The sequence below is a fragment of the Theropithecus gelada genome, chromosome 5, assembly GCF_003255815.1.
Source record: "Theropithecus gelada isolate Dixy chromosome 5, Tgel_1.0, whole genome shotgun sequence".
NCBI classification, from domain to species: Eukaryota; Metazoa; Chordata; class Mammalia; order Primates; family Cercopithecidae; genus Theropithecus; species Theropithecus gelada.
Genome location: NC_037672.1, coordinates 54,792,750 through 54,805,831, shown reverse-complemented (window position 1 = coordinate 54,805,831; position 13,082 = coordinate 54,792,750). Strand labels below are relative to the sequence as shown.

The window sequence follows — 13,082 nt, the reverse complement described above, 5'->3', positions numbered from 1 at the left end:
GTATTTTGACTAGCATAAATTATTAACTTTGTGGTTTTAAGAGTTATTTTAAAATCTGATAATTGCAATATCCATCATCTAGGAAAAGTTTTTGATACAGGTCTAAGAAGATCATTCTTTTTTTTTTTTGAGATGGAGTCTTGCTCTGTCGCCCTGGCTGGAGTACAGTGGTGCAATCTCAGCTCACTGCAGCCTCCGCCTCCTGGGTTCAAGCGATTCTCCTGCCTCAGCCCCCCGAGTAGCTCGCACTATAGACGCATGCCACCACACCCAGCTAATTTTTGTATTTTTAGTAGAGACAGAGTTTCACCATGTTGGCCAGGATGGTCTTGATCTCTTGACCTCATGATCCACCCGCCTCAGCCTCCCAAAGTGCTAGGATTACAGGCCTGAGCCACTGCGCCCAGCCTAAGGAGATTATTATTTACCACATTGTAGCGAATTCAGTCAGGCAGCTAATTTCTCTCTGTGCATCCTACTCCCATAGATTAAAAGGCTATAGAAATACCACATTACTTTTTAGATGATTTTTAAAAATAGTTTTTGCATGTGTCTTCCAGAGTTAAATCTTTTTTAAAGAGTTGTTAAGTTTATAAAAATATATAAGTGTGTAGTGGCTGTTTTTTAATCTAAAAGTATTGAATGATTAGCTTCTATGCAGAGTACCATGCTTTAGCACCAGGAGAGGTGCTACATTTGGGAGGTTCTTTTCTGATGGAGTTCACATGCTAGGGGAGAGGGGAGGAGGAGAGAGAACTAACTGATGTGTTAGGTAAGCACATACTTGGTGGATTTGAGGAAGCCTTTACCTTTAGAGTGAGTGACATTTGAATCATTCCAGAGATTTGCTGGAAGCTGAAAATTAAGGATGGGGATGTGTGGTGGAGAGAGAGGCAGTGGAAATTTGTGGCTGGAATGAAATCATCAAAGTCTAGGATATCACTGAGGAATGGGGAGTGGTCAGGTGTGACTGGAATATAGAGGTGGTTTGTAAGAGAGTCATACTTCCTAGGAAAGCTGGCTCTGGAAGAATTGGTTTCAGTAAAGAGAGCCTGGTGGAAATTAGAGCAAGAGGCTGCCTTGCGGGGTATGTTCAGGGGATGGATGTGACTGACTGTCAAGTAGAATGCATGTGGCCTGCAGGGGGACAGTGGATAATTTCTGGAGAGTAGATCTGCGTCAGATTATGGGGGAATTTTAATGCCAAAGCAAGAATTTAGAGTTTATTCTGCAGTAGTAAAGGGCCATCGAATGCTTGTTATTTTAAAATATGGATGGTGACATGAGAACCAGGACCTTAAATCAGGTCTCTTTTCATAAGAAGGCTGAATTAAAGGGATAAGATGTGGGGGAGGCAGGGAGACCAGCAGGCTCTTGTCAGAGGAAATAAGAGAAGTCAGAAGAGGGCAAAGAGGCTGGGAAAGGGGGTGGGGAAGGGTGTCTGACATCAGGGCTAGAATTTCCGAAGATACCGACCGACAGCCTTAACTAGACAATCAAATATTTTCCTGTTTGTTCAAACGACATTGGTAGAAAACATTCAGTAGATTCCCTAGGAGCAAGTCTATGAAGACAGAAGTCATTTTATAGTTCTTATGTCACTTTTTAATCATACATTGCGTGTGAGGGCTGGGAAGTGGCCCATGGTGCTGACAGTGAGGCAAGCCCACTTTTGGTTTATGTGCTGGCTAAAACTGCACTTCCTTTGGTCTCCATCTCTGATTTGTTTCTCGGCTGAATGCCATTTAACCCCTTTGGTGCCAGGGCTGATTTAGGATACATTTTTATGTGGTTTAAGTAGGGCAGTCAGATTATAAAGCATTCTCCGTAGGTAGAGCTGACATCTATAATTGGATTTTCTCATCCCTGACATTTGAAATGAGAAATAAAAATCATTTTTTGTGGGGTTTACATGCCAAGACACTCCCAGTAGAGTAGGCTGAGAAAGTAAATGCTGTTTTGGGTGCCTGGTAATCTTTTAATTATGAAATAAGCCTTTTGATTTTAATCTTTCAAAATGTACGCTACTGATCCAGGAAAACAGCCTTTCTAAAGTTCACATCCTGCTGACTCCTGCAGATGAAAAGCTTCCACCTCTACCCCATATTTTGCAAGCTGAAAATAAAAATATCATTAATCTTGTCTCAGTTCCACTGCTGCCTATAAAAGGCTGTTCAGTTTGGAATCAGTCCTGAGCCATGATGGAGACCATAGCCCAGAGTGAATACTTGGGTGTTGGGAGCCGGGACCCCAGCTGGAGGGTCACCGCCAAGTGACTGAGGCCTCAGCCTCAGGCTGGGTTAAGGAACTTAGGCTTTGTTTAAATCACAGCCGTTATCATTGCTTCTTCCCAGACCCGTCCTCACCTCCCTTCTCGCATGTATGTATGCATGACAAAACTTGGAGACTGATAAATTTTATTGTTTTCGTTCTTTTGTGGCATCTGAAACAGTTTGTACAATGACGACAGAAACCTGCTTCGAATTAGAGAGAAGGAAAGACGCAACCAGGAAGCTCACCAAGAGAAAGAGGCATTTCCTGAAAAGATTCCCCTTTTTGGAGAGCCCTACAAGGTATTTACTGAATACTAGAAGTTGAAGGTCTGATTTATCACAATATTGAACCCTATGATGAAACAATTCAGTATAATTGAGTTCGAACAAGGGTCACAGCTGTGAAAATAAGATAACTTATTCTACCTTATGCTAGAGATTTTTGAAAACAAAGTATGAAAATTCTCTGAACGTTGTTAGTCAGAATTACCAAAGCTTGTGGTTTTCTTTTGTAATGTTAGTCTTCTGCAGTTAGTAATATGTATCCATGATAGTCTTCTCAACAGGGGAATTGAGTTAAAATAGCACATTAAATTCTACATGTCACACATTAAGCTCAGAGTTTTTTCCTTAATGGTATTATATAACGTGGTTTGTTAAATGGTAGTTTTCCTTAGTTTTTTTCATTCTCAAATTCTCCTTTTTTTTCAGACAGCAAAAGGTGATGAGCTGTCTAGTCGAATACAGAACATGTTGGGAAACTACGAAGAAGTGAAGGAGTTCCTTAGTACTAAGTCCCACACTCATCGCTTGGATGCTTCTGAAAATAGATTGGGAAAGCCGAAATATCCTTTAATTCCTGACAAAGGGAGCAGCATTCCATCCAGCTCCTTCCACACTAGTGTCCACCACCAGTCCATTCACACTCCTGCGTCTGGACCACTCTCTGTTGGCAACATTAGCCACAATCCAAAGATGGCGCAGCCAAGAACTGAACCAATGCCAAGTCTCCATGCCAAAAGCTACGGCCCACCAGACAGCCAGCACCTGACCCAGGATCGCCTTGGTCAGGAGGGGTACGGCTCTAGTCATCACAAGAAAGGTGACCGAAGAGCTGACGGAGACCACTGTGCTTCAGTGACAGACTCCGCTCCAGAGAGGGAGCTTTCTCCCTTAATCTCCTCTTTGCCTTCCCCAGTTCCCCCTTTGTCACCTATACATTCCAACCAGCAAACTCTTCCCCGGACACAAGGAAGCAGCAAGGTTCATGGCAGCAACAATAACAGTAAAGGCTGTTGCCCAGCCAAATCTCCCAAGGACCTAGCAGTGAAAGTCCATGATAAAGAGACCCCTCAAGACAGTTTGGTGGCCCCTCCCCAGCCGCCTTCTCAGACATTTCCACCTCCCTCCCTTCCCTCAAAAAGTGTTGCAATGCAGCAGAAGCCCACGGCTTATGTCCGACCCATGGATGGTCAAGATCAGGCTCCTAGTGAATCCCCTGAACTGAAACCACTGCCGGAGGACTATCGACAGCAGACCTTTGAAAAAACAGACTTGAAAGTGCCTGCCAAAGCTAAGCTCACCAAACTGAAGATGCCTTCTCAGTCAGTTGAGGTGTGTGGAATTTCTTATCTTGGGCAATTCTGATTCGAAGACGGATTTGAGATGAAAATGTCTGGAGGATGTGGGGCAAGGTGGGGAGGTTAGTCCATGGCTTTTGGGCAGGGGGAGTTCTTTTTGGCTTTTTGGCTTTAATAACCCATGAAAAACTCAGCTCTGAGATGGACAACTGGTTATAGATGTTGAAATGCAGTTTGCAGAAAGGTTTAGAGAACCTTTTTATTGAGCCAAAATTTATATACAGTAAAGCATAGAGATCATAAGAGTACAGTTTGTGTTTCAAAAAATAGATACACCTGTAGGATCCCAAACCTAATCAAGATAGAGAAGATTTCGGTTACCAGAAAGTTTCAGGAAGGTTTTCAGGTGTCTTATTTATTGTTTTGGGAGACACTGGGATAACAATGTGAAGAAAAAAGTTTTTTGATTAATACCTCCTCAGACCCAGTTAGTTTTTCCTGAGATCTAAACTGTAAAAAAGTAAAAGCAAGATGACAGAGTCGCTTAATTTTTATTATTTTAAAAGCACTTGTTCCCTGTAAATTGTAAGGAACTTTGTAACTAAAGTTCTGTTCTAATATTTTATTATTTATCACCTAAAAAAGAAGAGTGGGTGTATGGTGACATTTCACTTGAGAGTGAGTCACAAATATAATACAGAATGTTTTTCAACTATGGGTTTTAAAAGTAACCCAAATGCTGTACTTCTTAAAACCAAGAAAAAAAAAATTTCTTTTTCTACTCCGTGGATGAACAGCAGCATTGTGTTTGAATGAGGAGAATCAGAGCATACATCCTATCGCTGAAATTTTAAAGTGGTACCAGTTTCTCCAAAATTAAGATTAGTAGTGCGAAGTGAAATGTTTGAAGTGAATTTTAAAACTTATCTTTTAATGTAAAGTCTATGGTTTAGTTACATCTATTGTATAAACATTCTAATTTGCATCTCCATTGCTCAAAGACATTTGTGCCATCCAGATATGTCTTACATAATGCCAGAAGGTAAAATTCCTTAGGTGGGGGTGTGATTCCTACCCGGAAAGATAACCTTTATCTTCCAGGAGGACAACCTGTAACTTTCTGGTGTCAGCTTCTGGTTTAGAAGAGGGAGGTTGGGGTGCCGTCCTCACTGAGCTCTTGAGCTGAGTGCTTCCAGATGTCTTCTGAATGCCACTTGTTTGGGGGCCAAGGAAAAATAAGAAGGAGTAAAAGCAATGGTAGAAATGACCAAGATGGCAGAACTGCACCTCCGATCCTAACTTACGAAGATTTAATGCATTGAGCCATTTATTGAACATTTTGTGCTGTGACGGAGGAAGGAGTAGGCAGCTGAATGAAGGCGAAATAAAGTGAGATTTTCCCTCCTCAAAACAATCACTCCACCTGCCTTCTAATTCAGGCAGTAAAGAACTCAATGATAGTTTCTTTACTTTCTTTATCAAATAGGGTTAGCTGTATGTTCCCAGTTTAAAAAAAAGGGGGGAGGGAACAACTTAACATTCTTTCTAAAAATAACCTAAAAAATTGCTTTAAAACAATTTTTGGACAAATTAGCAAATATTTACATTGTCTACCAAATGCCCAACCATATGCTTAAGTGCAAGATTCTGTGCCAGAGAAATTGGTCCTTGCTGCAGGACAGATTGGTCTAGTGTAGAGATCAGCCTACACTTATGAAACAATTAGAGAACAATTGAGTTTTCTCTCTCTGGAACTAGGTACTTAAAGAACCTGTGTAAATCAGCCCTAGGTTTCCTAGTAGATGTTTCTGGGAGAGGATTCCGGTTAACTTACTGCTTTCTTGGGTGGAAATAAGTAGGCTGAGTTGAGATTCTTCAGTGTCATAAAACCCCTTATATTTAACACGTATTTCAAACGTAGGACTATGTTAATTGGCTCTTGCATGTTTTCTGAGGAACAAAATCCTCCATAAATTTGGTTATTGAAGAATGGGGGTTTTCTTGGCACCAGGCATCTGCTATCAACGATGGAGTAGAAGTAAACCTTTCATCTGCAGCCTCTGTTCAGTCAGCATTTCCTTTAATGCGATGGTTCCCTCTGGTCTCGGCCAGAGTTCTCATGCCAGGCAGTGGCAGCTGTGGTGCCAACTGCCTGGGAGCCCTGTGGCACTGTTGGTGAGTGGGAGGATGGAACTGAGGGGGTCAGACAGATGGAGGGCTCTAGGTGACCCATGTAAGGACAAATTAGGAGCCAAGAGCGTGGAATGAAGGAGTCGTCAATCCGGGAAGCAGGGATCTTGGAGCTGTCTGGTCAGGTTTTGGATTTGATTTTGCTCTTTTAACAAAGATCTCATGTTTCACAGACTTAGCATTAATTTTCTGTTTACACACTTAGCAAAATGGGTATTTTTGAAAGTTTTAAAAATATACTTGAATTTTAAATTTCAAATTTTAATATTTCTTGTGAATCCAGGGATTATTATTCTGGTGAACCCAAGGAAAGTATAGAGATGTGGGACCAAAAATGTGGGAATTGGCCCCAGAGCAGGTAAACTTTGAATATAGGTGAGAATATTAGCAATAGCCTGGGTTATTTTTGGGTTTGGGGCAGAAGGAGAAGCTGGCTCTTGGTAGAGCTGGGAGAAGGGGGTGTGGGAGTAGCTGATTTTCCTTTTATTGCTTAATTGGTCCTAAGGCAAGTCAGGAAATATTCTCTTTCCTAGCACTCTGAGTGTGAGGATAGTTCTGTTTTGTGGTTTGTTTCATTTCTCCCCTACCCCTTCCCACTGCTTCTGTGAAATAGTAATTTTACAAATGAATCCAAATTGGAAAGCCACTCTTTGTATTTTTTGTTTTTTATGTTCCTTCATTCTCTAGCCACCTAAGTGTGGATTCTTTACTCCCTGTCCTTTCCTTTCCCCTCATGGGAAATACTTCATTTTATGTTTTAGTTGATACTATAAAAACTCATATTCTTCTCTGGGATAAGTCTTTCTCAGAATTAAAGTTTAGTTCTTCCAAAGATCCTAAGGGAAAAAATTATCAAAAGGTCAATTTCTGACTAGAAGCCTGGACCACAAAAATCTGCACTTGGTTTTCTCTGGGAGTGTCTGTTTTAGTTATACGTCAACTGGAAGATGTCTACCAGTGTGAAGTGACCAATCTGAGGCCAGGCCCAGAACTCCCCGATCTCACGTAGATCCCTTCCAGCTGCAGAGTTGCCACATCAGAGGTGGGCCTGCCCAATTGGAAGACTGAGATTTCTTTATATCATTCGTTTCTATCTAGAGATAACAAGTGAAAGAGAGAGAAGCCGTGGTATCTCTGTGAGTGCTCATGCACGTGGACCCTGAGACTGGGGGCATTGGGATGGAATGTGGAGGTGGGGAGGTCTGCCTAGATACAGGTTTCAGATAGAGGATTTATGTGCTAGATAGGCTTTTTATTGAAAAGCAGAAATGGAATAAGCAGAGATGGGTATACCAAATCATATACTGAATTTAGAATGTTTGAATTTTAAAGCTAAGGACACAGCTCTTTCATTTTACAAATAAGGTCTAAAAGGGTAAAGTCCTTCATTTTGCAAAAAGTTGTAGTTAATATCAGAGCCAGAGCTAGAACTTTTGACTTGAGTTAGAGTTAGTTCTTTTGACTTGCTGTTTGGTGGCAGCATTGGTGGCGGTGGTGAGATGTTTGTGTTTTTGACCAGAAGAGTTGTGCTTTGTCACCCAGACTGAACCTACAGCAGAGCCATGGAGGATACAGTGAGTTTCATTTCCTGTTGTGTTTCTTGGCCTCACTTTTATCTTTCATCATTCCTCCTTTTCTTTCTTTCTTTCTTTCTTTCTTTCTTTCTTTCTTTCTTTCTTATCCTTTTAACAAACTGGTATTTTGTTTATTTTGTTTTGTTTTTTGAGACAGAGTCTCGCTCTGTCTCTAGGCTGGAGTGCAATGGCACAATCTTGGCTCACTGCAACCTCAACCTCCCGGGTTCAAGCAGTCCTCCTGCCTCAGCCTCCCGTGTAGTTGGGACTACAGGCGTGTGCCACCATGCCCAGCTAATTTTTTGTATATATATATTTTTATTGGAGATGGTGTTTCACCATGTTGGCCAGGATGGTCTCAATCTCTTGACCTCATGATCCGCCTGCCTCAGCCTCCCAAAGTGCCGGGATTACAGGCACGAACCACTGCACCTGGCCCAACAAACTGATATTAACCCTCCACTGTGTTCCTTGCACTGGACTAGGCTCTTGGTGATACAGCTGAGATCAAGCTAGACAGATCCCTGGTCTCATAGACCATCTATTCTAATGGGGAGCATTGATAATACAGATATAATGAAATCATAGGCGTTGATAAGAGTGCCGCAAGAAGTAAAGAGGGTGATGAGAATGAGATGAATCAGAGGAGGCTGACTTAAAAATGGTGGTCAGCACAGGATGCTCTGAGGAGGCACCTTTCACAGAGACGTGGAGGATGAACATGTGTCAGTCATGAAGAGCTCAGAGACGTATTTCATTTCAGGCAGAGGAAACAAGTGTGAAGGCCTGAACTTAGGAAAAGGAATGGCCTTGTTAATCCCAGCACATTGGGAGGCCAAGGTGGGAGCATGACTTGAGCCCAGGAGTTCAAGACCAGCCTGGGCAACATAGTGAGATGCTGTCTCTATAAAAAAAATTAAAAAGTTTTCCCAGCTACTGGGAAAAAATTAGAAGTAGTTCCAGCTACTCAGGAGGCTGAGATAGGAGGATCATTTGAGCCTGAGAGGCTGAGGTTGTAGTGAGTCGAGATACTGCCACTGAACCCCAGCCTGAGCAACAGTGGGACCCTGTCTCAGCTGCCCCTGCCACCCAAAATAAACAGAAATGAGGGGAGTATGGTTGGAACACTGAGAGTGAGGGGAGGATGTGAGATGGGACTGGAGACATGGGCAGTAGTAAGACCATGGAGGCCTTGTTGGCCATGAAAGGGCATTTGAGTATTATTTGTGATGGAGACCACTGGATAATGTTGAGCAGGGGAGGGACATACCTACCTTTTTTTTTTTCTTTTTAAAAAACTGTAACTCTGGCTCCTGGGTGGGAAATGGATGAGAGGGGCAAAGGTGGAAGCCTGGAGACCAGTTGGGGGATGGGAAATGATGCTGGCTTAGGGTAGGATAGTAGCCATGTACATGATGCGAAGTGGACAAGTTCTGGATTTGTTTGGCAGGGAACTGATAGGGCTCTGTGATTGACGGGAGATAGGAGTGGCCTGAGGTGAGGGAAGGTGAGGCATCAAACAAGGCTGGTAGGCTTTTTACTTGAAAGGCAAGGATGGTGGGATGATACCAGCCACTGAGAGGGGAATGACCTGGAAAACTAAGAACTCTAGTTGGGTCATATATTAAGATCATGTGTTAAGTTTGAGATGCTGTTATGTATCCAGGTAGAGATGACAAGTGGCAGTCATAAATAGCAGTCTAACTCTGGGAAAATGTCAGGACTGGAAATAATTTGGGATTTGTTTGTGTTTATTTAGTAGGTATCTAAAACCTTGGGACTGAGCATGTGTACCTAAGAATCCTTCTATGGTCCTACTTAATTCCTCCTCCAGATCACTCTGGCTTTGAGTCCTGATTGTGACTGATTTCTGCAAAGCAATTACTCTTTTCCTTGTGGCCTCTTGTGGCATCATGTTAGGAACGTTTTGTTGCCACATGCTTGCATCTAATTTCCGAGACCTAAGTGTACATTCATTGTTGGACCACTTTGATTCATTGCAGCTCTTAAGTTGAGCCTCCTATTTTCAATAAAGTACCAGCCTAACAACTGCATGAATTAACCCACAGTGGAAAACTGTGTGATAGTGATTCACTTTGCATTCACATGTACAAACATTCTTTCCTACTTCCATATTTAACTTAAACCTCAAGAAGAGGGACTTCCCTATTATGAGATGATTTAAACCTTCAGGTGGTTTACTTCTGGATATGCCGATGGTGCATATCCTGCTCCTGCACCACTCAAAACACATTTAAGCTGCTCACTCTCTCACAAACACATCATGTATTCAGCATTTTAACCAAAATATCTCGAGCCCCTGTTGTGTGCCAGGCCTGGTTCTGGGGATGAGGTTACAATGATGGGCAAAACCAGGTGCTTCCAGTCCTCTTGGACCTTAACTGTCCAGTTAGAAACTGACATTAGTCAAGTAATCACTCAGATCCATGTAAAAGAAGCTTTGACAAGTGCTATAAGGGAAACTACAAGCTATTCTAAGAGCTGTAAGAGGGGATTGTGACTTAGAACTAAGTAGCTGAGGAAGGCTTCTCTGAGGAAGTACTATTTGAGGAAGTACTATTCGAATGAGAGCTGAAGGTGAGTAGGAGTGCCCCAAGTGAGGGGTGTTGGGGCTTAAGCAGTGTCAGTATTCCAGGAAGAAGGAATAGCATGTGCCACTGGCTTATGCCACACGGTGTACAGAGACCATTAGATAATTCTTCCCAGGATATAAGCCCAGTGCCATAGATCAAAGGGAATTTTTCATTTATTCTGAAACTTGGCAGCACATCAGAATCACCTGGGAAGCCTGTTAAAAACACAAATTGTTAAAAATTCCCAGGCCCTCCCCTAGGTGGGTTGAGGAAACTACATCTCTTGCAGTTTGTTCTGTAGCCTGGAAGTGACAACTGTTCCGGAAAAGCTGGTGGGCCACAGGGAGCTGGAGGGGCCCCTCCCAGTGGCTCAAGAAGCCCCCCCGCCATGTGGGTCTCAGGCACAAGGATCACACTGAACTGATAGATGGGGCTTTCATTCCTGAGTAGGATGTCAGAGTAGCCTCAGGGGAGAAGCACAGGAGTGGGATCCCCAAGACTCTCCTCCTCTTTTCCTCCGCAGCTCATGTTTTTCATTGTTCTGCCCCCAACATTTTCAAGCTTATGTAGGGAAGGTAGAAGATTATGACACAGTCTTTTTTTTTTTTTTTTTTGAGGCGGAGTCTCGCTCTGTCGCCCAGGCTGGAGTGCAGTGGCGCGATCTCGGCTCACTGCAAGCTCCGCCTCCCGGGTTTACGCCATTCTCCTGCCTCAGCCTCCCGAGTAGCTGGGACTACAGGCGCCGCCACCTCGCCCGGCTAATTTTTTTTTTGTATTTTTAGTAGAGATGGGGTTTCACTGTGTTAGCCAGGATGGTCTCGATCTCCTGACCTCGTGATCCGCCCGTCTCGGCCTCCCAAAGTGCTGGGATTACAGGCTTGAGCCACCGCGCCCGGCCGACACAGTCTTATCTAGCTTTTCAGGTTCTGTTTTCTAAAAATGTTTTGTTATGGTAACTCTAGATTCTGTAAGCTGGACCTCAGTGAGCCTGGGCAGACCTACATGACCTAAATGTGTTAGGAAATTGATAGCAGAGTCAAGTTATCAGTGTGGAGAATTCCCTGCTGCCATGGGTGGTGCCTGGAACAGACGACTTCCAAACCGCTTGTAAGAAAGCATGAAGAATAAGTCACCTGCACTTTAGAGGCCAAATTTTAAACCTGAAAAGATCTAAATATAGAAGGTTTAAAATAGTGACAGGCAGGTTTTTTAGAGCAGAAGCTGTAAACAAGCAGCCTGAGGGCTAGGTTGGGCCTGCAGACAAATTATTTTGTTTGGCCTGTAGTACTTGTTTTCTTTCTTTCTCCTTATTCTCCCTACCACCCCCCACACTTTTAGCCAGTATTTACAAACTGGAGAATTCAGGGGAAAAAATCAGATTATTGGCTGAGTAGAGGCAATTTCTGGAACCTGGCAATCTTTTAATTTTATTTATTAAAAATTTTCTTTTTAGAGACAGTCTTTCTCTGTCAACCGGGCTGGAGTGCAGTGGCACCATTACAGCTCATGTCAGCCTTGAACTCCTGGGTTCAAGCAGTGCTCCACCTTTACCATACTGAGTAGCTAGGACTGCAGGCACACGGCACCATGCTTGGCTGATTTATTTTTATTTTTTGTAGAGACAAGGTCTTGTGGTGTTGCCCAGGCTGAACCTGGCAGTCTTTTGAAGAAACGCTTTAAACTCTGAAGGAAACTTTTAAAGTAATATAGACGCAATATTTTTGACAAGCTCTTAAATTGCTAAAAAAAATAAGTTAATGCAAAGAATAGAATTGCTTATAGTAGCCCAAGAGGAAAGCATAAAATTGAAACTGGAAGAATTTTTTGGGTGGTATTAATTGGAATTGTTTTTACTTTGTGCATTTCACTCTCTATTCCTTCTCGAAAATGTCCGAAGTACATTTGGTACCAGGATAAGAAATTCCTGTTCCTCCTTGTTTTCACACTTGAGATGTTTGTGGATGGTTATTGGATCCCCCTGAGTCTCTCCAGTTGTGCCTTTGCCAAAATACAGACATTCAACTCTTTTGAATCTTGCCAGACTGCATGTGCTCTCCCAGGCTTTCACATAGCCACCCGGGTCATTTTAGCTCTTCTCTAGATTAATTGTGTTTTATTTTGAGCCAACTGATAATCTTCAGGGACAGAAACCCAGATATTCCAAGGGGAATCTTGTTGATGACTGAGTTAGTGGTTTGATTTTGGCTGTTTTGGTGGGGGTGACCAACACTCATGAGATGTTTAAACAGTTCCTCCTAAGAGAGGATCCGGGTTCATGTTAACATAGTAAGTTTATTTTTTGATCTTGTATTTCATCTCTACAGTTGCCAACAGCAGTTTGAAAATCATTATTTTCCAAGGTTAACTTTGCATGTTCACATTTCCCAAGAACTCTATAAGCAGCTATTTTTACATTGATTTTGTTCCTTTAATTGTTGAAATCCTTCGATTGATGGTTTTTCCCACAGAGGTCTAGAGTCCACACAAACTATTAGTTTTCCCTTGAACTTCATTTCATTCCCTATTTAAATTTGGCCTACTTTCTCTCTGCATTTTTTTTTCCTAACCCCGTGGTAATTTGTGAAGCCCATTCTAATCTTCTTAATCCCTTTGGCTGAAGGGTTTTGAGGTTTAATGTTTTAATCTGGAGGCTTCGGTATTTAAGTAATTAGAGGTCCTATTTCTAGCCCTGTCCTTTAGATAAATCACCTTAGGTTTTTTATTCCAATTTACAAATAATAGAACTCTGAAAACTCATATTGGACAAGAATTTGGAGCTTTGAATTGAACTGCATGAATTAAGAAAGGAAGGCATTCTATGTTATGTATATTTCCAGTTACTCTTTTTTTTTTTTTTGAGACAGAGTCTAG

General features: G+C 42.3%; 1 protein-coding gene across 4 annotated transcripts in view; it reads left to right on the top strand.

Annotated features, from left to right (window-relative positions):
* AFF1 (AF4/FMR2 family member 1) overlaps positions 1-13,082 on the top strand; it is a 208,126-nt gene that overhangs the window by 108,305 nt on the left and 86,739 nt on the right. For 3 of the 4 annotated variants that reach the window (XM_025385115.1, XM_025385116.1, XM_025385117.1), the window contains 2 exons: positions 2,453-2,573; positions 2,985-3,887. The exons of the other annotated variant lie outside the window; for it this stretch is intronic. In XM_025385115.1, coding sequence (XP_025240900.1) covers positions 2,453-2,573; positions 2,985-3,887 — 1,024 coding nt within the window. The remainder of the gene's footprint in view (positions 1-2,452; positions 2,574-2,984; positions 3,888-13,082) is intronic. 4 annotated transcript variants of the gene reach the window in all.